This window comes from Rattus norvegicus, chromosome 2 (genome assembly GCF_036323735.1).
Source record: "Rattus norvegicus strain BN/NHsdMcwi chromosome 2, GRCr8, whole genome shotgun sequence".
Lineage (NCBI taxonomy): Eukaryota > Metazoa > Chordata > Mammalia > Rodentia > Muridae > Rattus > Rattus norvegicus.
In genome coordinates this window covers 230,550,114-230,574,465 of record NC_086020.1, presented here as the reverse complement: position 1 = coordinate 230,574,465, position 24,352 = coordinate 230,550,114, and the positions used below count along the sequence as shown (strand labels likewise).

Below are 24,352 nucleotides of genomic sequence, written 5' to 3'. Positions count from 1 at the left end.
TGAAAGGCCTTTTAAGTTTGTAAAATATTTTAAAATTTGTTTATATGGTGTTGCCTTTATTATTGTTATCCTGGGGATGTACAAGAAAGGAGAGATTGTGGCTTACCAGCAGTGTGTTTGTGTGACAAGTGGACAAGGGGTGACTTGTGCTGGCTAGTTTTATGCCAGATTGAAACAGGTATAGCCAGAGCGAGCTTTACTTGAGAACATGCTTCCATAAGAGTTGGCTGTAGGCGAGCCTGTAGGGCATTTTCTTAATTATACCCTGACTTGTGTTTGGTCACAGCTATGATAAACCTAACTAAGACACCCATTGAGGAGTCATGCTGGTTTAATCACTCGATAAGCACTTGTAAATAAAAAAATGTAAGGAAATAGCGAAAATGCTATCCTTTTGTATATTAATCTGCGTTTCTTTGGATATTAGATATTCTGAGTACATATGTGACTGCATTCAAGCTCAGGAATGTAAACACCAACAGCAGTTTGTGTATTTCTCTTTCCAGGTAGTTATGCAAATATGAATGTATTTATTGAAATATTCTTAGAGTTTTATTTTCAACCAAATTACCAATGGAGAGCCATAATAGAGATGAATACAGTGTTACTGTTTGAGACACACAATAATGCAAAAGGTTACCAAGCTTTAAGAGTAATGGCTTCCTCCAGTCTAAGCTTACTGTATGTTGAGTTTAGCACACACTGTCAGTCATAGAAACAGCCATTAATATTTCCAATACATTCATAGCCTCTTTAAGCTTACACGTTTCTCACCTTCGATGATAGGAACACATGTTAAAATGAATTAATCATACATATGCATACTTATCCATAATAAATGTGCTTGTATGTCAGAAAGCTTGGAGAACAGAATTATGGACTGAGGACAAAATTTTCTTAATCCAGGTGTACCTTGTAGACACATGAGTTTAAGCAACTTTGTAAATCTGTTTCCTCAGAGATCATATTGTGGTATAAATTAAGTGGATTCTTTTCCTGTTACTCATAGAAAAATTTTTAACTATAAAAATTGTAAATGGTGGGTTCAGAACTAAGTCAACACCATGCCTATACGTCTTTCCTCTTTATTTTATTAAACTTATTTATTCATTTATTTACTCACTTTACATCCCAATATCAGCTCTACTGCCAATATCTTATTTCCCCTTTGGAGAACGATTCAAGTATCCTCTGTGAATTATAGTGTGGTTATCTTGTACTTTATGGCTAATACCCACTTATAAGTGAATACATACCATGCATGTCCTTTTGAGTTTGGGTTACCTGACTCAGGATTATATTTCTGGTTCTAACCATTTGTCTCCCTAACTTCTTTCTCAACCCATTTATCGTTTGTATAACAGGGGAGTGAGTATAGATGTCTTTGGGTAAATTTTGTATTCTCTGATAAATATTTTGGGCATATATATATATATATAAATATATATATATATATATATGTACATTCCTATCATCTGTGAATAGCGATACTTTGATTTCTTCTTTTCCAGTTTGTGTCCCTCTTGATTTCCTTTAGTTGTCTTTCTGCTCTAGCTAGGACTTCAGTTGCTATATTAGAGATAGGGAGAGAGTGGGCAGCCTTGTCTTGTCCCTGATTTTAGTTGGATCCTTTTAAGTTTCTCTCTATTTAATTTGATGTTTGTTATTGGCTTGCTATATATAGCATAGTTTGTGTTTGGGTATGCAACTTGTATCCCTGATCTTTCCAAGACTTTCAACATGAAGGGATGTTGGATTTTTCTTTTTCTTTTTTTTTTTTAACTTTTTTTTTTATTAACTTGAGTATTTCTTATATACATTTCGAGTGTTATTCCCTTTCCCGGTTTCCGGGCAAACATCCCCCTCCCCCTCCCCTTCCTTATGGGTGTTCCCCTCCCAACCCTCCCCCCATTGCTGCCCTCCCCCCATAGACTAGTTCACTGGGGGTTCAGTCTTAGCAGGACCCAGGGCTTCCCCTTCCACTGGTGCTCTTACTAGGATATTCATTGCTACCTATGGGGTCAGAGTCCAGGGTCAGTCCATGTATAGTCTTTAGGTAGTGGCTTAGTCCCTGGAAGCTCTGGTTGCTTGGCATTGTTGTACTTTTGGGGTCTCGAGCCCCTTCAAGCTCTTCCAGTTCTTTCTCTGATTCCTTCAGTAGGGGACCTATTCTCAGTTCAGTGGTTTGCTGCTGGCATTCACCTCTGTATTTGCTGTATTCTGGCTGTGTCTCTCAGGAGCGATCTACATCCGGCTCCTGTCGGTCTGCACTTCTTTGCTTCATCCATCTTGTCTAATTGGGTGGCTGTATATGTATGGGCCACATGTGGGGCAGGCTCTGAATGGGTGTTCCTTCAGTCTCTGTTTTAATCTTTGCCTCTCCCTTCCCTGCCAAGGGTATTCTTTTTCCTCATTTAAAGAAGGAGTGAAGCATTCACATTTTGATCATCCGTCTTGAGTTTCCTTTGTTCTAGGGATCTAGGGTAATTCAAGCATTTGGGCTAATAGCCACTTATCAATGAGTGCATACCATGTATGTCTTTCTGTGATTGGGTTAGCTCACTCAGGATGATATTTTCCAGTTCCAACCATTTGCCTACGAATTTCATAAACTCGTTGTTTTTGATAGCTGAGTAATATTCCATTGTGTAGATGTACCACATTTTCTGTATCCATTCCTCTGTTGAAGGGCATCTGGGTTCTTTCCATTTTCTGGCTATTATAAATAAGGCTGCGATGAACATAGTGGAGCACGTGTCTCTTTTATATGTTGAGGCATCTTTTGGGTATATGCCCAAGAGAGTTATAGCTGGATTCTCAGGCAGTTCAATGTCCAATTTTCTGAGGAACCTCCAGACTGATTTCCAGAATGGTTTTACCAGTCTGCAATCCCACCAACAATGGAGGAGTGTTCCTCTTTCTCCACATCCTCGCCAGCATCTGCTGTCACCTGAGTTTTTGATCTTAGCCAATCGCACTGGTGTGAGGTGAAATCTCAGGGTTGTTTTGATTTGCATTTCCCTTATGACTAAAGATGTTGAACATTTCTTTAGGTGTTTCTCAGCCATTCGGCATTCCTCAGCTGTGAATTCTTTGTATAGCTCTGAACCCCATTTTTTAATAGGGTTATTTGTTTCCCTGCGGTCTAACTTCTTGAGTTCTTTGTATATTTTGGATATAAGGCCTCTATCTGTTGTAGGATTGGTAAAGATCTTTTCCCAATCTGTTGGTTGCCGTTTTGTCCTAACCACAGTGTCCTTTGCCTTACAGAAGCTTTGCAGTTTTATGAGATCCCATTTGTCGATTCTTGATGTTAGAGCATAAGCCATTGGTGTTTTGTTCAGGAAATTTTTTCCAGTGCCCATGTGTTCCAGATGCTTCCCTAGTTTTTCTTCTATTAGTTTGAGTGTGTCTGGTTTGATGTGGAGGTCCTTGATCCACTTGGACTTAAGCTTTGTACAGGGTGATAAGCATGGATCGATCTGCATTCTTCTACTTTTTGCCCTCCAGTTGAACCAGCACCATTTGCTGAAAATGCTCTTTTTTCCATTGGATGGTTTTGGCTCCTTTGTCAAAAATCAAGTGACCATAGGTGTGTGGGTTCATTTCTGGGTCTTCAATTCTATTCCATTGGTCTATCTGTCTGTCTCTGTACCAATACCATGCAGTTTTTATCACTATTGCTCTGTAATACTGCTTGAGTTCAGGGATAGTGATTCCCCCTGAAGTCCTTTTATTGTTGAGGATAGCTTTAGCTATCCTGGGTTTTTTGTTATTCCAGATGAATTTGCAAATTGTTCTGTCTAACTCTTTGAAGAATTGGATTGGTATTTTGATGGGGATTGCATTGAATCTGTAGATTGCTTTTGGTAAAATGGCCATTTTTACTATATTAATCCTGCCAATCCATGAGCATGGGAGATCTTTCCATCTTCTGAGGTCTTCTTCAATTTCTTTCCTCAGTGTCTTGAAGTTCTTGTTGTACAGATCTTTTACTTGCTTGGTTAAAGTCACACCGAGGTACTTTATATTATTTGGGTCTATTATGAAGGGTGTCGTTTCCCTAATTTCTTTCTCGGCTTGTTTCTCTTTTGTATAGAGGAAGGCAACTGATTTATTTGAGTTAATTTTATACCCAGCCACTTTGCTGAAGTTGTTTATCAGCTTTAGTAGTTCTCTGGTGGAACTTTTGGGATCACTTAAATATACTATCATGTCATCTGCAAATAGTGATATTTTGACCTCTTCTTTTCCGATCTGTATCCCTTTGATCTCCTTTTGTTGTCTGATTGCTCTGGCTAGAACTTCAAGAACTATATTGAATAAGTAGGGAGAGAGTGGGCAGCCTTGTCTAGTCCCTGATTTTAGTGGGATTGCTTCAAGTTTCTCTCCATTTAGTTTAATGTTAGCAACTGGTTTGCTGTATATGGCTTTTACTATGTTTAGGTATGGGCCTTGAATTCCTATTCTTTCCAGGACTTTTATCATGAAGGGGTGTTGAATTTTGTCAAATGCTTTCTCAGCATCTAATGAAATGATCATGTGGTTCTGTTCTTTCAGTTTGTTTATATAATGGATCACGTTGATGGTTTTCCGTATATTAAACCATCCCTGCATGCCTGGGAGGAAGCCGACTTGATCATGGTGGATGATTGTTTTGATGTGCTCTTGAATTCGGTTTGCCAGAATTTTATTGAGTATTTTTGCGTCGATATTCATAAGGGAAATTGGTCTGAAGTTCTCTTTCTTTGTTCTGTCTTTGTGTGGTTTAGGTATAAGAGTAATTGTGGCTTCGTAGAAGGAATTCGGTAGGGCTCCATCTGTTTCAGTTTTGTGGAATAGTTTGGATAATATTGGTATGAGGTCTTCTATGAAGGTTTGATAGAATTCTGCACTAAACCCGTCTGGACCTGGGCTCTTTTTGGTTGGGAGACCTTTAATGACTGCTTCTATTTCCTTAGGAGTTATGGGGTTGTTTAACTGGTTTATCTGTTCCTGATTTAACTTCGAAACCTGGTATCTGTCTAGGAAATTGTCCATTTCCTGAAGATTTTCAAATTTTGTTGAATATAGGTTTTTATAGTAAGATCTGATGATTTTTTGAATTTCCTCCGAATCTGTAGTTATGTCTCCCTTTTCATTTCTGATTTTGTTAATTTGGAAACACTCTCTGTGTCCTCTCGTTAGTCTGGCTAAGGGTTTATCTATCTTGTTGATTTTCTCAAAGAACCAACTTTTGGTTCTGTTGATTCTTTCTATGGTCCTTTTTGTTTCTACTTGGTTGATTTCAGCTCTGAGTTTGATTATTTCCTGCCTTCTACTCCTCCTGGGTGTATTTGCTTCTTTTTGTTCTAGAGCTTTTAGGTGTGCTGTCAAGCTGCTGACATATGCTCTTTCCTGTTTCTTTCTGCAGGCACTCAGCGCTATGAGTTTTCCTCTTAGCACAGCTTTCATTGTGTCCCATAAGTTTGAGTATGTTGTATCTTCATTTTCATTAAATTCTAAAACGTTTTTAATTTCTTTCTTTATTTCTTCCTTGACCAGGTTATCATTGAGTAGAGCATTGTTCAATTTCCACGTATATGTGGGCATTCTTCCCTTATTGTTATTGAAGACCAGTTTTAGGCCGTGGTGGTCCGATAGCACGCATGGGATTATTTCTATCTTTCTGTACCTGTTGAGGCCCGTTTTTTGACCAATTATATGGTCAATTTTGGAGAAAGTACCATGAGGAGCTGAGAAGAAGGTATATCCTTTTGCTTTAGGATAGAATGTTCTATAAATATCCGTTAAGTCCATTTGGCTCATGACTTCTCTTAGTCTGTCTACATCACTGTTTAATTTCTGTTTCCATGATCTGTCCATTGATGAGAGTGGGGTGTTGAAATCTCCCACTATTATTGTGTGAGGTGCAATGTGTGTTTTGAGCTTTAGTAAGGTTTCTTTTACGTATGTAGGTGCCCTTGTATTTGGGGCATAGATATTTAGGATTGAGAGTTCATCTTGGTTGATTTTTCCTTTGATGAATATGAAGTGTCCTTCCTTATCTTTTTTGATGACTTTTAGTTGGAAATTGATTTTATTTGATATTAGAATGGCTACTCCAGCTTGCTTCTTCTGACCATTTGCTTGGAAAGTTGTTTTCCAGCCTTTCACTCTGAGGTAGTGTCTGTCTTTGTCTCTGAGGTGTGTTTCCTGTAGGCAGCAGAATGCAGGGTCCTCGTTGCGTATCCAGTTTGTTAATCTATGTCTTTTTATTGGGGAGTTGAGGCCATTGATATTGAGAGATATTAAGGAATAGTGATTTTTGCTTCCCGTTATATTCATATTTGGATGTGAGGTTATGTTTGTGTGCTTTCATTCTCTTTGTTTTGTTGCCAAGACGATTAGTTTCTTGCTTCTTCTAGGGTATAGCTTGCCTCCTTATGTTGGGCTTTACCATTTATTATCCTTTGTAGTGCTGGATTTGTAGAAAGATATTGTGTAAATTTGGTTTTGTCATGGAATATCTTGGTTTCTCCATCAATGTTAATTGAGAGTTTTGCTGGATACAGTAACCTGGGCTGGCATTTGTGTTCTCTTAGGGTCTGTATGACATCAGTCCAGGATCTTCTGGCCTTCATAGTTTCTGGCGAGAAGTCTGGTGTGATTCTGATAGGTCTCCCTTTATATGTTACTTGACCTTTTTCCCTTACTGCTTTTAATATTCTTTCTTTATTTTGTGCGTTTGGTGTTTTGACAATTATGTGACGGGAGGTGTTTCTTTTCTGGTCCAATCTATTTGGAGTTCTGTAGGCTTCTTGTATGTCTATGGGTATCTCTTTTTTTAGGTTAGGGAAGTTTTCTTCTATGATTTTGTTGAAGATATTTACTGGTCCTTTGAGCTGGGAGTCTTCACTCTCTTCTATACCTATTATCCTTAGGTTTGATCTTCTCATTGAGTCCTGGATTTCCTGTATGTTTTGGACCAGTAGCTTTTTCCACTTTACATTATCTTTGACAGTTGAGTCAATGATTTCTATGGAATCTTCTGCTCCTGAGATTCTCTCTTCCATCTCTTGTATTCTGTTGGTGAAGCTTGTATCTACAGCTCCTTGTCTCTTCTTTTGGTTTTCTATATCCAGGGTTGTTTCCATGTGTTCTTTCTTGATTGCTTCTATTTCCATTTTTAATTCCTTCAACTGTTTGATTGTGTTTTCCTTGAATTCTTTCAGGGATTTTTGCGATTCCTCTCTGTAGGCTTTTACTTGTTTATTAATGTTTTCCTGTGTTTCCCTAAGTGTGTTCATGTCTTTCTTGAAGTCCTCCAGCATCATGATCAAAAATGATTTTGAAACTAGATCTTGCTTTTCTGGTGTGTTTGGATATTCCATGTTTGTTTTGGTGGGAGAATTGGGCTCCGATGATGGCATGTAGTCTTGGTTTCTGTTGCTTGGGTTCCTGCGCTTGCCTCTCGCCATCAGCTTATCTCTAGTGTTACTTTGTTCTGCTATTTCTGACAGTGGCTAGACTGTCCTATAAGCCTGTGTGTCAGGAGTGCTGTAGACCTGTTTTCCTCTCTTTCAGTCAGTTATGGGGACAGAGTGTTCTGCTTTCGGGCGTGTAGTTTTTCCTCTCTACAGGTCTTCAGCTGTTCCTGTGGGCCTGTGTCTTGTGTTCACCAGGCAGCTTTCTTGCAGCAGAAAATTTGGTCTTACCTGTGGTCCCGAGGCTCAGGTTTGCTCGTGGGGTGCTGCCCAGGGGCTCTCTGCAGCGGCAGCAACCAGGAAGACCTGTTCTGCCCCTTCCGGGAGCTTCAGTGCACCAGGGTTCCAGATGGTCTTTGGCTTTTTCCTCTGGCGTCCGAGATGTGTGTGCAGGGAGCAGTCTCTTCTGGTTTCCCAGGCTTGTCTGCCTCTCTGAAGGTTTAGCTCTCCCTCCCACGGGATTTGGGTGCCGAGAACTGTTTATCCGGTCTGTTTCCTTCAGGGTCCGGCGGTGTCTCCTGCAGGGGTCCTGCCGCTCCCCCACGGGAGCCCAGAGGCCTTATACAGTTTCCTCTTGGGCCAGGGATGTGGGCAGGGGTGAGCAGTGTTGGTGGTCTCTTCCGCTCTGCAGCCTCATGAGTGCCCACCTGACCAGGCGGTTGGGTCTCTCTCTCACCGGGTCTGGGAGCAGAGAGCATGTTTGTGTCTTTTAAATAGTAAATATTTCAACGAGACCTAAAATATATATATATATATACATATATATATATATATATTCCTTTATTTGAATCCATAGTCTGGGTAATTTTTTATGTTCATCTTAAAATACTTGAAAACTTATAGCATCCTACGATGTGTTTTTGTGTGTGTGTGTGTGTGTGTGTGTGCACGCATGTGTGTGTGTGCATGTGTGTATGTGTATGAAGAGAGAGATAAAGTAAATTTCTAATATTTTTATTTTGAGGTGAAATTTTCGTATAAATTCCATTGTTTCAGACATACAAGAGGTTATTTCAAATCTGTTTTGAAAGTAGTAATTTGAATCCTTTCTTGTATATGCATATACTTCATACTCCTGTCATTTATAGAGGAGATATAAAACAGTGTTTTGTTGACTAAAGTAATTTCCTCTACATTTACATTTTACTAATAAGTGTTTGACACCTAAAAGACAACACAAAGGGACTGGAGAGGAGACCAACTTCAGTTCCTCAAAACCCACAGGATGGAAATCGGAAACCAATTCCCACTAATTGTTCTCTGACCTATGTGCACGCAAGCACACACACACACACACACACACACACAAATTAATTAATTAATTAGATGTAAAACATACAGATAAGCTAAATTGGTTACATATGTATTTAGGGATTTATGTGCTTACACATATGTACAGATGCATGTAACAACAATTAATAAAAGAGGAGGCTGTGTACTTAAAAGAGAACAATATTGGGAATATAGGAGAGTTTGGAGGGAGGAAAGGGAAGTGGGAAATAATGGAATTACATAAAAAATCTCAAAAAAAGTAAAAGAAATTTTAAAAAATTATGAAGACCATACTAAAAAGAAGTTCCCATCTACAAAGATAGAGAACAACAACATCCGGGGTAAGGGGGTGAAGAGTGGAGCCCTCTCTCAGAGAGCTCAGCCACAGCATCTCTACTGCAGTAAAGCAGACACATGTGTGCACTCCTGTGGTGCCCAAGAGACAGCAGTGTGGGTCCCACTGCCTGCGATAATATGGCAGGCATAATACTAAAGCCATTCTAAACCCAGTCCTTGTCTTAGTTAGGGTTTTACTCCTGTGAACAGACACTGTGAGCAAGGCAAGTCTTGAAAGGACAACATTTAATTGGGGCTGGCTTACAGGTTTCAGAGGTTCAGTCCATCATCATCAAGGCAGAAACATGGCAGCATCCAGGCAGGCATGGTGCAGGAAGAGCTGAGAGTTCTACATCTTCATCTGAAGGCTGCTAGCAGAAGACTGACTTCCAGGCAGCTAGGGTGAGGGTCTTAAAGCCCACACCCACAGTGACACACCTATTCCAACAGGGCCACACCTTCTAAGAGTGTCGCTCCCTAGGCTGAGCATCTACAACCATCACCGTCCTCATTTCGATCTCGGATTACTTCTGGCATGTTTCACTGTGTATATACAACTATGAGCCACTGAAGACAAGCTCAGTGCTAAAACTCTCCAAGATGAAGAAATAAGCAAACTAACCGAGTCCACGTACTGAATAAGCAGGAAAATCAACCACAGATTCGGGAGCCACTAGAATTCAGTGTTTCTTAATCTGTGGGGTCATGACCTCTTTGGAGTCACATATCAGCTATCCTGCATATTGTATATTTACATGTGATTCATAATAGTCACAATTGGAGTTATGAAGTAGCACAGAAGTAATTTTATGGTTGGGGATCACCACAACATGAGGAACTGTATTAAAGGGTCACAGCATTAGGAAACTTGAGAGCCACTGTGCTACGTGACTCTTAAACTGTCTTTATTTTTAAATAGTATTTTTTGAGTTTTGTATCATAACTTCTTCTCTCTCACACTTCTCCAGCTCCTGTCCCCCTACTACCAAATTCACGACCTCTTCCCTAATTATTACTTTACATGTCTACTCAAATGTATAAATGTGTACACAAGTATATATGACCCACTGAATTGGTTAGCTTTGCTTGTATACAAATGTGTGCAGGTTTGACCACTTGGGATCAGACAACCTTTGTGGGAGTTTATCCCTTGGCGGTGACTGACCCTCCCTCTCAGCAGCCATTGACTTCCTGTCACTCTTCATCTAGGGGTGGGACAATGTTTTGAACCCATAATTACAAAAGAATTTCATATGGCATGATGTTCATTTTGATCCTACCTCATAAGTCCAATTAATGCCTAAAAAAATCATTTCTGAATATTAGTCACCAAATTCCTATGATTTCCTAAAAATTCACAAGTAGAGTTAATAATTATTGTTTCTGTTTCTTCCTTAATGTCGTTCATCCTGCTTATGAACTGTGACTTTGCCACCTAAAAGGTTATAAAATAGCTCTGCCCTCTCTGACTTAGGTTTCATTTCAGCAGGGCCGTGCTTCGGAGGTGTGCCTATGTTTTGAATGCTGGTTGATGATCCCATTTTACCAATGTGTCGTTAACAGTATGTTTGAAAGATGATCTGATGTCTACAGTATTTGAATGATGCCGTAAACACATACATTGTAACCACTGTCTTACTTTGGGCCTCACTAAAGTGCTCTAAGCTACAGCGATTTACTTCTCCTGTTCTGAGGCTGCAAAGGACAAGATCAGGGCACACACAGGTTCCTCAGCTGACAAGGGCTTGTTTCCCCACAATCGGCAGCTTCTCTTGGATGTAATACCCTCAAAGGGCCAAGGAGCTCCTGCCCTTCTGACATCATTGTTTCCCAGTGGGCCTCACTTAATGCTGTCATTTGGGGACTCAGATGTGAGCACATGAATTCATACACACTGAGACACTCAGACCACGGCAACATTCTCAATTGGTCTCACTTTTTAAACTATTTTATTTTGAGAACTTTTTAATAAAATCAATTTGAAAAAACAGTCAATATCATTCCTAAGTTTTATTTGTTTTACTTCTTCCATCTATCCAGTGTAAGCTACCTATAAAATTGGTAAGGAATTTTTCAAATGAACACAATTTTTAAGACTGGCTAATAGAACTAAAGAATCACTGGTGAGTCTTAGATCTCAAAATGCAATTAAAGGGAAATAAAGGAGAAATTCCACTTTGAGAAACCTGAGTTGAATCTAAAGTAAACTTTCTATTTCAAATTCAACACATTAAGTTCAGCTTTCATGTATGTCCTGGTAATATTGTTCGCTGACTCTACACATTCCGTGTAACATGGTCCCTTGCAGCAATGTGGGAGTATTAAGTTAGTCAAAGACATTACCGAGGTCTCTGTCGAAGGCCGCAGTGTAACACAGCCTATATTACACAATCTGCTCCATTTCTAAAAGTACAGGTAAGTGTGATTATGGGAGTCTTCTTACCATTTCTTGCACTGGTGTAGTTCTTTCTTCTCTTGACAAGAAAGCAGCGTATTTGTTCATCAAGTTAGGTAATTCATCATGAATTCCTCTAACCTGTAAATCCCAAAAAAGCACATTGAAACAGAGGTAACGGGTACACAGTTTATAATATTGATGTCAGTAGCACTAGAACTGTAAGCTTGCAATGAAGCTCGTCAGTATTCCTCCATCAGTAAAAGCAGACAGATATTCAAAATTTAAAGCTTTTACAGAGGATGTAGAAGTAAAAACTTAAATCCAATGAGCCATGCAGTGGAAACAGTTGATTCTAAAGCCTCTAGCTAAGTATAACAGATATGCATTAGTCAAATATATAAGGGAGGTCGTTATGCAACTAACTATGTCTCCTACAAGTGTCAGAAGCTATCATGCCCATTGTGTCACACCAACACTGGATGCCTAAACGTGAGCTGAACAGCAGCAACAACGGGGACAGGGTGGTGTGCACACTGGAAAGCCCAGGGGGCCTCACCCTCACACTAGGAACTACAAACAACTAAGGAACGCTGAGAGTCAGAGAAATAGGAGTTTCTAGGAAAGAGCACATGCATTGGTTATCCAATAACATATGATTAGCCCTGAAAAGACACATTAAAGTAACATTAAACAGACCAAGCAGGTTGTGCTTACATATTTAGAAAAATATATATGTATTCATATACACATATGCATGTAAAAACAATTATTGAAAAATGAGGCCATGAATTTGAGAAAGAGAAAGCAGTGGAATATTAGAGAGTTTGGAAGGAGTAAATGAAGGGTTGAAATAGGTAATTATACTATAATTTAAAAAATAAAAATAAATAAATTAGGATGAATTTTAGCTGTACTCAAAGGTCGTATTTATAAATCAATTACTTTTCAGCCTTATGAGTACACTGTAACCTCAATATAAAATTATAATTTTATGTGTTCAATTTAGTAGCATGATTTGTTAACACTTTATTAGTAGTACATAAAGCATATTAGCTAAAACTTTAACTTAATTTGGTGCAATTCTGAACTAATATGTTTCCTAAGCAAAATGATCAATATTCTTTTAATGTGATATTCCCTCACATGCACTGAAGATGCAAATTAATAGACTAGAAGAGACAGGTAATCTAAAATTTTAATTTACAATTAATTATTCCCTGTAAAGTACTATTTCTAATTTAATCTAATTTACTCATCTTATTCATTTAAACTGTATAAAAATGGATAAAGGCATATTCTCATCTTTTATACACATCGCTGTTTTCACTTCAGAACTTCATATTTTATTTAGTATTTAAGAATTTGACACATGGTGGGTAATAGCCTGATACATGAATTCTTTACTCATTTTGAGGTTAACATTGATTTACTAAAAAGCCAGATCTCTTACACATCCTTTCTGTAAAACTGCCTGTTCCTTTAGCCAAATTGCTGAAGTTAGTCCTAGAAATAATCCCAGTTTACGTCAAAATGACAAAAAAGAAAAAGAAAACTAAGCAGTACAGTGATTAAAAAAATAAATTAAATTAAAAAGACCTGAACACTGGGAACAGAGAAAACACACATCATGACAGTAGGCTGTGTGTGATAGACTTGTACCCAACATTATAGCAAACAATGAAAACTTAAAGTATTTGCATTACATCCAGGGAACGTCAGAAGTATCTATTTCCAACAAATACGTCAGTCAGTGAAACTGAAGCACCAAGAATTTCCCAACTCAAAAAAAACAAAAAAAAAAAAAAACAACTGTAGTCCAAACAAATGCACTACTAAATTCTTTAAATAAAAGAGAAATTAAAGACAAATTTTACATGATTAATGAATCAGCATTTTTCTATCATCCCAGTCAATAGAGCAATTACAAAGAAATCAAACAAGACAAGGGGGCGGGGGAGTAGAGAAAGATTTAAATAGAACAAGACTTTCTAAAAGAAATCAAATAACAATGAACGCTGGCGAGGACACAAGCAAAAGGAAAGAGCCTTATAAACTATCATTGGGAGTAACAACTAACACAGCCACTCTGAAATCACTGTAACTGCTCCTTCAAATGCCTAAGACTGCAATTTCCATAGGATTCGCCTGGAGCTACATACTCCTCAGCATTGTGGAAAGGACTCACAGTAAGCATGCCAACACAAGTACTAACACAGCAGTGTTTGCTGCAGCCCGATACTGAGTTATGGAATCACCCAAAGTAACCATCAACAGACGAATGTGGAATATATACTTGAGCCGACAACGTCCCCCACGAGACCCACACACTAACAAAAACCCCAAGGCCAGGCATGAGAAACACTTTTGAACCACTGAGCAATGCAACGCAAGTGATTCCCTAGACAATACACCCTACTGATGTGGCCTTTGGTTGCATCTCAGCGGCTGAAGGTAAACTCTTACAGCTGAAGTCACTGCTCAGTCGGGACACAAAACTTGTCTTGAAGGTGGATACCCTTCAGTCTAACTTACACAGTACAAGCCACCAGAGGAGGGAGCAACTAATCATCTCGCCCAGATGTAATACCTATGAGCATGGTGCTGAGCTGCATGGGAAGATGCAGTAAACGGCACGCACATACATGTTGGTAGTAATCAACAGCCGTCTAAGTGGATGTAAGGCCCACTCAACAGCTGGGACATCATGCCTAGAATTAAAGCCTAACCGGGTTCCAGGGCTAGCAAAGTCATTAGGAAATAGTCAACTATTTCCACATAGCTAGACCTTCACATTCCTTACTGCATGCTAACCTTATCCTCACACACACAAGTAAGTGTAGCATCACACCTAACTGAAGAAGTGTCTCTTCACAGCAAACAGAGACCACTGCAGAAACCACAAGGGGTTACAATGCAGACATCAATGATATAGCTACGTCACAGCTCATGAAACTATGGTCTAAGGAATGCCACGGGAGGAGCTGCAGCTAGACTGTAGGAGCTAGAATATCAGGGAGTCGGATGTGAGATGGTCTCTCCTAGAAATAACTACACAAACAAGACAGGATCGATGCCACTGTCGATAGGCAAGCTGACACGGGGGAACAATATCGCAGGGCTCCACCCCCACACAATGAACTATAGACAATTAATGACTGCTGGGAGACAGAGATTGACCTCTCCTGGGGAATGATGCCTTTATGGGTTGTCCGATACAAAGTGGGCAGTCCTGAAACCATATATACGTAAACAACAAAACTAGTCTCAAGAGACCGTACTTAAATATGTGTGATTGTGTATAAACATATATCAATAATAATCATAATCAAAGAAAATCTTACTACCAGTTTGGGAGTGAGGCTCACTGGTGGGCTGTAGGAAGGGCACGATGGAGGGGTACAGATCTCCTTCTACCATAAACTTGCCTGGCCCATGGACACAAATGCTGCATGCTTTCTCTCACATATATATATATATATATATATATATATATATATATATGTATATTCCAACATTCACTTTTAAAACAAAACTTGAAATTAGAAGAAGACTATGGGTCAGCATGAGGACACCATCAGAAACAAAGAAGAGGGGACTAGAGATGCTCAAAGGGAAATATGCAAAGAATCAAATGCATAATATATATTTTGAGAATGGTATAATGAAACTCATTAGTTTGTGGAATCAATATATAATGATAAGAGAAAGAAGTCCAAAATTTAAGGAAAGTGAAATTGAGTGTGCTTGGGTGTGTGTGTGTGTGTGTGTGTGTGTGTGTGTGTGTGTGTTTCTTGTGTTTTGTTTTATACTGATTTATTGGGCATCTTTTGGAATGAGCTGTGAAAAGTGGGGGATAGGGAGCTGGGGTAGCCACCAGAAAGTCCCCGATGCCAGGAAAGCAAGAGGCTCCCAGGACCCAACAGGAAGATGTTAGCTGAAATACCCAACAAAGGGAAACAAGAACCTATAGAGATCATACCCAGAGGTTAGTCAGAGCCCCAGTTGAGTCATGGGGCCACTCACCCATCTTAAAAATTTTAACCCAGAATTGCTCCTGTCTAAAGAAAGTGCAAGGACAAAGAGTGGAGCAGACTGAAAGAAAGGCCATCCAGAGACTGCCCCACCTGGGGATCCATCCCATGTGCAGACACCAAACCCAGACACTACTGGTGATGCCAAGAAGTGCTTGCTGACAGAGGCCTGGTATAACTGTCCCCTGTGAGGTTCTGCCAGAGCCTGACAAACACAGAGGCAGCTGCTTGCAGCTAACCATTAGAGTGAGCGCTTGGGTCAGTGGGGGAGCACCCTCATGGAAATGGGATATGGATATGGGTTTTGCAGAGGGGAAACCAGGAAGGGGGCCAACATTTGAAATGTAAATAAATAAAATAACCAATTTAAAAATGAGAGAGCAAATAAGAAAGGGCAGGGACTTGAGTATATGGAAAGGTGGGAAGGATCTGTGAGGAGCTGAGAGAGGAGAAGCCATTATTAGACCACATTGTATGAATAGAATTTTTCAATAAAAAAGAAAATAAATTTTTAAAAAAAAATAATTCAATAGCTTCATTTAGGGATTAAAAAAACACTTAAAATTGCAGGTTCTCCTAACAAAAAATTTATACGCCCAAACATGAAGGCGAGGGGGGGAAAGGTGCAACAGCTTGAAAGTATGAAATACAGTCTGACATACCTATGTATCAGGATCCCAGAAGCAGGAAAGGATAGGGCATAAGAAATATAAGAAGAAACCACAGCCAAGAGTTATTTCAAATGGACAACACAGAGCGAGCAGAGATGTACCAACAGCTCTGCAGATTTCAGAGAGATGTACCGAAGAGAAAGCAGCACTCCATCACACCAGAGACACAGACGGGAGTCACAAAAGCATCAGTTCACATAGCACAACAACCCACTTCTCACGGGAAGCCACACAACGGCATCGCTAAACTACGGAAAATAACTAGCAAGCTAAGCTTTTACATCCAAAGAATTATTCAAAATCCATGCACCATGGGCCTCTTCTGACAAGCCAAGCTTACAACTCAGCAGCAGCAGACGCCGATGAGAAGCACAAGGAGTTTAAAATATCCTAATTTAGAATGTGGCAGTGACTGAAGACGGAGTAACACACTCTAAGTTAGGGTTGCTGAAGACGCGGCAGGACTGATTTTTTTTTTTATTGGCTAGCAATTGTCAAAGGATGCCACTGGGGCTCAGATAGGAAAACACAATGTTAACTAAAACTAGTGAACTAGTGGTGCATTTTACACAAAGCACAGCAAAATGTTCTAAAAACTACTAAAATTCATGACAGGTGCCTCAAAACCACTAACAAAGGTTTGCTGTGCTAATTTTATAGTCATAATTAAAATAGGGTTATATCAAATTGAAAAGATATATGAGACAAAAGTTTGAGATGAAGTTTACAAATCTTAAAAGAATCTGCCAATTAAAAGACTAAAACCCCCTAGGGCAGACATGGGTGAATTAACTTTTGTTCATTTCTCAACTCTTTAACAAACTGGTGAAATGAATGGATATAAGTTGACAACGAGCAGAGAGCTATTGTGACGACCTTCAGATACGCTGTGGAGGTGGGAGGAGCTTGGAGAAAAATAAAATAAAATTGAAATGTCTATAAAGTTGGCAAGTATAGCTAGTTTTAGACACTGACCCAGGAGTCAGAGCTCCTGGACTGGAGACAAAGGGCTTTGCCCTTACTGACACAGCATGTGTGAGCAGACCGCGACAATCCTCCTTGTTCAGAGGGCACCAGAGAGACCAGACAGGTGGGACCACTGGAGACCTGCCAACAATAGCTTTCTTATGGAAGAAAGCATGTGTGTAAGGGACCTGCGTCCCTTACGATGGACAGACAGCATGAGCCCTGCCTGAGGCAAAGGTATAATGTCTTTAAAAGTTGTTTACTATAAAATCATACTGAAAAGGGAACTGTGAAAAAATGTGCAAAAGCAATGAAATATTTACATAGAGAACAAATGCTGAGAGTCTGAAAAAATAAGCTTCAAAAATTAGCTGAAAAATATAATGTTTCATCATATGTTTTCTGTTCAATAAAATGCAAAACTTAATTTGGAGCATTCAATTAAACACGTACATAATCCCTGCCTTTAAATCGCTAAGCACATTATATTCTGGTTTGTTCCCCTGTTAGTGCTGATGCTTCGTCTTAATCATAGTGTACATAGTAAATACTTGCAAAATCTGATTCCAGCTTAATTGCAAGATTTTTAAATGTCCTTAGACACAATGCAATGACGCACAGCTTAGGAAACAATTTCTGCAAAGTAGCCATTTCACATTGTAATACTCTGAAAGTCAGACACGGTGTTCTAAAGTCAGTCATCAAAATAGAGTATGATCTGGTAGACGGCTAATGTCAATATGTGCAAAGCACTCATAGGCCAATGGAGGGAACTGGAAAATATCATCCTGAGTGAGGTAACCAAGTCACAAAAGAACATACATGGTATGCTCTCACAGATAAGTAGATATTAGCCCAAAAGCTCCGAATACCCAAAATATGATTCACAGACTGTATGAAGCTCAAGAAGAAGGAAAACCTAAGTGTGGATGCTTCAGTACCTCTTAGAAGAGAGAACAACATACTCACAGGAGGAAATACAAAGACAAAGAGTGGAGCAGAGACTGAAGGAAAGGTCATCCAAAGACTGCCCCACTTGGGGATCCATTCCATATGCAGCCACCAAACCCAGTCTCTATTGCTGATGCCAAGAAGTGCTTGCTGACAGGAGCCTGATATGAATGAATGTCTCCTGAGAGGCTCTGCCAGAGCCTTACTGATACAGATGAGGACGCTTGCAGGTCACCATTGGAGTGAGAACAGGGACCCCAATGGAGGAGTTAGGAGAAGGACTGAAGGAGCTGAAGGGGTTTGCAACCCCATAGAAAGAACAACAATATCAACCAACCAGAACCCTTCCCAGAATTCCCAGGGACTCAACCACGAACCAAAGAGTACACATGGAGGGACCCATAACTCCAGCTGCATATGTAGCAGAGGATGGCATTGTCTGGCATCAATAGGAGGAGGAGAAGCCCTTGGTCCTGCGAAGTCTTGTTTCCCCAGTGTAGGGGATTGCCAATGTGTTGAGGTGGGAGTGAGTGGGTGGGAAAAGGCGCATCCTCATAGAACCAGGGAGAGGGAGGATGGGAGAGGGGGAAACCGGGAAAGGGGATAACATTGGAAATGTAAATATATAAACTATCCAATTAAAAAATGAGATGTGAGTTTTCACTTGTTTCTAAGTCATTTATGCCTTCTCTTTTCCAAGTGTCAAAATAAATCCTGAGTGATGAAGCAGAATGTCACTTGTGGCCAAGGAGATGGCTCAATGGGGAAAGACATCGGCTGATAAGGCTGAGGCTTAAGTACATCTCAAGAGCCTACATGGTTCAGGTAGAAAACTCGCCCATGGAAGTTATGCTCTGGCCCTCACAGACACCCCATGGCATGTGAACACACACACACACACACACACACACACACACACACACACACACTGTTTAAAATGCCAGGATATAACCCAGTACCATTTCCAGTGAGTTTATACTAAAAAAAAGATTATAAATTATATTATAGTTATATAATACAATTACATTATACATACTTCTGTGTAATCTGTGATATTATATAATTATATATTATAAAATTATATTCCCTATGTCTGTCCTAAGCCAAAAGCTAATTAATAAACTATTCCCTCCACTGAATCAAAATTTCAAGCTCCCATTCTCATCTACTGAACCCTACTGCTTGCCTTACCCACGAAGAACTTCTTCTTAGAAAACAGCATTTTTAAACTGGCCCTCTGGTTAATTCTCCCTAAACCTCAACGATTCTGTACCAAATATGTCCATTGCTTTGTCTGAAGCTATGAGGCCTCTCTTTCCTGACCTCCTCCCCTTGAACACAGCTTTGCTGCAGTCTTTTGTCAGATGTGATGTCTGTGATCTCCAGAACTTCGGTTTGTACGGTGTTTGTTTTCATGCTTCTGTCATTCATCTGCGGAGTGTGATCAGTCTTCTACTTTTCATGACACATAGAATATAGCAGTAAGAATAGCTCACCATGGGGCCGGGGACTTAGCTCAGTGGTAGAGCGCTTGCCTAGGAAGCGCAAGGCCCTGGGTTCGGTCCCCAGCTCCGAAAAAAAGAACCAAAAAAAGAAAAAAAAAAGAATAGCTCACCATATTTGCTTAGCAATTGTGTTACTACATAATAAATAAAATAAAATAAACACATGAATGTCTTGCTAGTAACCTACCACCTGATAATCACTGGGCCCAGGGCCAGCGAAGGCTTTTTCCTGAACTGCGAACAGAGCTCGAGGCACAGAAGAACCAAATCCAGTTTTCATTTTTTTCTTCAAGTGGGGTTTTTTAACCTGTGCTTTTACAATGTTGGTTGAGATATCATAAAAACCAGGACCTAAAATTATAAAGAACATTATATATAAGAATAAGCACGCCTTTGAGAACTTTTTTTAACTCAGTAACATTCAGTAAACTTTTTAGAAGGAGGCCCATATATTTCTGGCTATATAGTATAGGCACTTTTTAAAACTTATCAATCGCTTTAAAAGTTAAAGAGCAAATATGAGTGGGTGTCAGAAGCATGCAGAGAAAGCAGTGACAACATTCTAAATGATTCGACTTACATGAAACTATAAAGCTTAAAAAAGGCAGGCTCAGAAGGTGCCTGGGGACAAGAATGGGACATTAATGCCAAGGGTGCATGTGAGAAATTTTAAATTATGGAACTGTTCCAAAACTTTGTAATGACAGTGATTGCCAGTGTAAAAGAAAACTGGCAGTGTGGCATCATTTGTAAGCCATAAGCCATGCTGAGCTGTAGTGACCACTCCAGGAAATCGCTGACAGAAGAAATCTCAAATGTGCTGAGAAGAAACATACTGAGAACGGCAGTAGCTACTTTCTTCCCCAGAGACAATACCCTGAACCTTTACAACATCAAAGCAAAGCGACCAAAGGAAATTATTCCTTCCGTAGTAATTTTTCACAGCCTAAGTTAACTAAACCTTCTCCCCTCAACTACTAAGGCTTTCTAACTCCTTCCCTAATGAGACATGCTCTAATTTTTCCTAGGGTCCTAGTTTGTCTTCTGTTGCAATGATTGAAACATTAGCCAAAAGTAACCAGGACGGAATAGTCAGATTGAGACAAATGTAGTGAGCTCAGTGACCTCAGGAACTTACAATGTTCTTGATGGGAAGGAGGAAACTCCGCCTCTCCTGCCCTGCTCCTCCAGTGCACACAGCTCCACTCCACACATCCCTCTGTCTTTGGTGGTCACGCCAACTCCTGGCCTCTCCAATATGCTGAGGTCTGCACTGCAACAGAGGCTGCCTCTCCTGGGCACTCTTTATGAACTCAAACCAGGCCTGAAGGTGCCAAGCCTCACCTCTCTCTACAACACTTCAATCTCCACTACAACCGAGACCGCGACTGTGGCAGCGGTACCCTGATTTCTCTGCTGGGATCCATCGTTCCTAAATGGTACCAAGCTGCATCTACTGCCTCTACCTTTACGTCTCCAAACCCAGTGCCATGTAGACTATTCTTCCCCATTATCAAGCTCAGAAACCAGTTTGAGATGTAACCTTGACTTCGTTGTCTGTGTGCTGACACTGAGAAAATACTTCTCAGAATAATGTCACCTCAATGATGCTGGTATCGTATTAGGCACAACTGATTCTTCAGCCAATTCTAAACAGCATCAATTGTTCCAATAAAGTAAAATTCCACTACCAGAGATTCTTTTTGTTTTCATTTTTTAATTGGTTATTTTATTTATTTATATTTCAGATGTTATCCCCTTCCCAGTTTCCCCTCCACAAACCCCCTATCTTCTCCCTCACCCCTGCCTCTGTGAGTGTGCTCCCCTACCTGCCCACCCACTCCTGCCTCAGCAGCCTAGCATTCCCCTCTCCTGGGTCATCAAGCCTCCACATGAACAAGGGGCTCCCCTCCCAGTGATACCAGATAAGGCAATCAATCCTCTGCTACATATGCAGCTGGAGCCATGTGTTCCCCCCACCCTATGTGTACCCTTTGGTTGGTGGGTCCCTGGGAGCTCTAGGGTCTGGTTGGTTGATATTGTTGTTCTTCCTATAGGGTCGCAAACCCCTTCAGTTCCTACAGTCCTTTCCCCAACTTTCCCATTGGAGTCCCCGCACTCAGTCAGTCTTTGACTGTGTACATCCGCATCTGTATTGGTCCGGCTCTGGCTGAACCTCTCAGAGGCTGTCCTCTACCAGGCTCTAAACTTTATACAAATGGTCCTAATAGAGTCTTGGCTTCTTTCTGGAACTTCACAAGCTATGCCCCACCTCCACACCTCTCTCAACATTCTTGTCTTCCAAGCTTCCATAACAGCCCATTAACTTCTGAGTCTTCAACAGCTTTTTCCAGCTGAAAGCTCTAAAATGCTCCCAAGGACCACAGTCAGGTCCGTCAGAGTAATGCCCCCACGATCTTAGAGCCAGTTTCCTGCTCTAGTTCAGTCTCTCTTGCTGTGATAAAGCGATAGAGCATTGAGCAACTGAACCTAGAGGGAAGAGAGGGTTTATTTGAATTACAGATTAACAGCATTAAGGAAAGCCAAGCAGAAACTTAAGACAGGGACCTGGGGGGGGGGGGGGGCAGGAGCTGAAGCAGAAACCATGGAAGAACACTGCTCAGTGGCTTGCCTCCCCTGGCTTGCTCAACTGCATTTCATATATAGTCCAGGCCCATATACCCAGGAAGTCTGGGTTTGGCCCATCTATATCAAGTAGCAATCAAGGAAAAGGTCGCATAGACATCCCCACCTGCCAGTCTGGTAGGAGCAATCCCAGTGGAGGTGCCTCTCCCCAGCTAAGGGTAGGGTTGTGTTAGGTTGACCATGAAACTAACCAAGGCAACTGTGATCTGTGCTCCCTTGATAGCAATTCTAAGTGCTGTCTTGTTTAATATAGCTCATGAGCCTCTTTAAATGACAGCTGATACATCTATCAAGATCACAAACTGTATACTTTAAATTATTTTTATTTTGGACAAACTAAATGTCAAAAGAGAATACATGAATAAATCACAAAGCTACATAATGATAGAAAGTTGATGTGAAATGTGTTTAGCATGTAAAGAAGATCACCTATCATCTAATGCCCCTCTCAGCATACCCACTTCGCTCCTTCCTGACAGTAACAAACATAACGGGGTATTTTCTATAGGGCTGGTCTGAATGAATCAACTTTCACATACTTTTCACTCGAGATAATATAAACAGCTTTCTTTGATGTTGAAAGACATTTTTGTTAAGATAGTCAGATACTTGGAATAAGTATTTGAGTGTCCTCTCTATGGTTCAGTTTTTCTTCAAGAGAAGTCTGTGTGGGTGGGTTCACATTCCTTAATGAAATAGGACATATCTGAATAGAACCCATAATTCAGTTATGTGTATTCTAGTCAATTGGCTCTGCTATCTAATCCTACTAAAACTTTACTATATATTGATTTGTCTGCTTACCAGATAGTCAATACCTACACTTTTTCTTTACTTTAGAATAACATAGAAATTTAATAAGTTAAATTCTCTCATGTATCCACCCTGTTAAGGATATTAAACTACACACAGTTAGACTAAAATATTAACAACAGACCTGGTAGTTCGTGGGCCTTGTAATCCTCTGTGAATCGGGCAGCTCTTTGACCAAATGGTGAAAACAGTCCTGATCTTTTCTTTGGGACCTTGAAAGCAGTTCGTGTTTCATTATACGTGCCAGGAGCTGGGGTAGACGATTTGATAGGTTCAAATCTCTGGGAAAATATGCCATTAGAAATCAAAAGTAAGATTCCATACTTCATGAGTTAGAAGCTGCCTTCTGAGTGATACAGCATCTAGAAGATACTTTTTAATGTGGCAAATGAATTAAGAACTTTTGCTCAGCAAAACATTAAGTTTTACACAGCATTTGGTAAACTCACTGAAATACTAATAGAGTTAAGGTGTGTTAGAGAGCTCGTGTGTGTGTGTGTGTGTGTGTGTGTGTGTGTGTGTGTGTGTGTACACAAATGTCTACATGTTGGTGGTGAGCAGAGATCAAGTCAAAGGTCTTTGTTAGTTGCTTCTCCACCTGAGTTTTTGAGACAGGGTCTTTCATGAACCTACAGCTCACTCGTTGGCAAGGCTGGCTGGCCAAAAGGCCCCAGAGATCACCCGGTATTTACCGTCTGATACTGATGTAATCAATACTGTGGTTGCCTGGAGCATCTCCTCTTTTAACTTCTACAGTATGGTATAAGGAGTCATTCATTGCTCCTTTGTTTCTGTTTTATTGTAGTTTTAAAAGGTTTTTCATCAATTATTTATTGATTCACTTTAAATCTCAATATCTGCCTCCCTCCTCCAAGTCCCCCTCTTTCACAGCTCCTCCTTCCTTTCCCCTTCCCCTTCTTCTCTGAGAAGGGGTAAGAAACGCCTGAGTATCATCCCACCATGGCACACCAAGTCTCTGCAGGACAAGGCACATCCTCTCCCACTGAGGACAGCCAAATATGGCAGTCCAGTCAGGGGAACAGGATCCACAGGAAGGCAGCAGAAACAGGGCCGTCTCCTGCTCCAGTTGTTGGGGGACCAGGCATTAAGACAAAGCTGCATATCTACTACACATATGGGGGGCTTAGGTCTACCCCATGCTTGGTCTTTGGTTGGTGGCTCAGTCTCTGGGAGACCCTAAGGGCCCAGGTTATTTTATTCTATTGGTCTTTCGGTAGAGTCCTGTCCTCTTTGTGTCCCTCAACCCTCCCCCCGACTCTTCTACAAGACATCCCAG

The 24,352-nt window shown here is 40.4% G+C and overlaps 1 protein-coding gene across 3 annotated transcripts in view; it reads right to left on the bottom strand.

Annotated features, from left to right (window-relative positions):
- The window catches only part of Stpg2 (sperm-tail PG-rich repeat containing 2), a 524,919-nt gene that overhangs the window by 384,467 nt on the left and 116,100 nt on the right, over positions 1-24,352 (bottom strand). For all 3 annotated transcript variants that reach the window (XM_017591047.3, XM_008761520.4, NM_001100993.1), the window contains exons 8-10: positions 23,180-23,336; positions 19,784-19,947; positions 11,518-11,610 (exon numbers count right to left, since the gene is read on the bottom strand). In XM_017591047.3, coding sequence (XP_017446536.1) covers positions 11,518-11,610; positions 19,784-19,947; positions 23,180-23,336 — 414 coding nt within the window. The remainder of the gene's footprint in view (positions 1-11,517; positions 11,611-19,783; positions 19,948-23,179; positions 23,337-24,352) is intronic.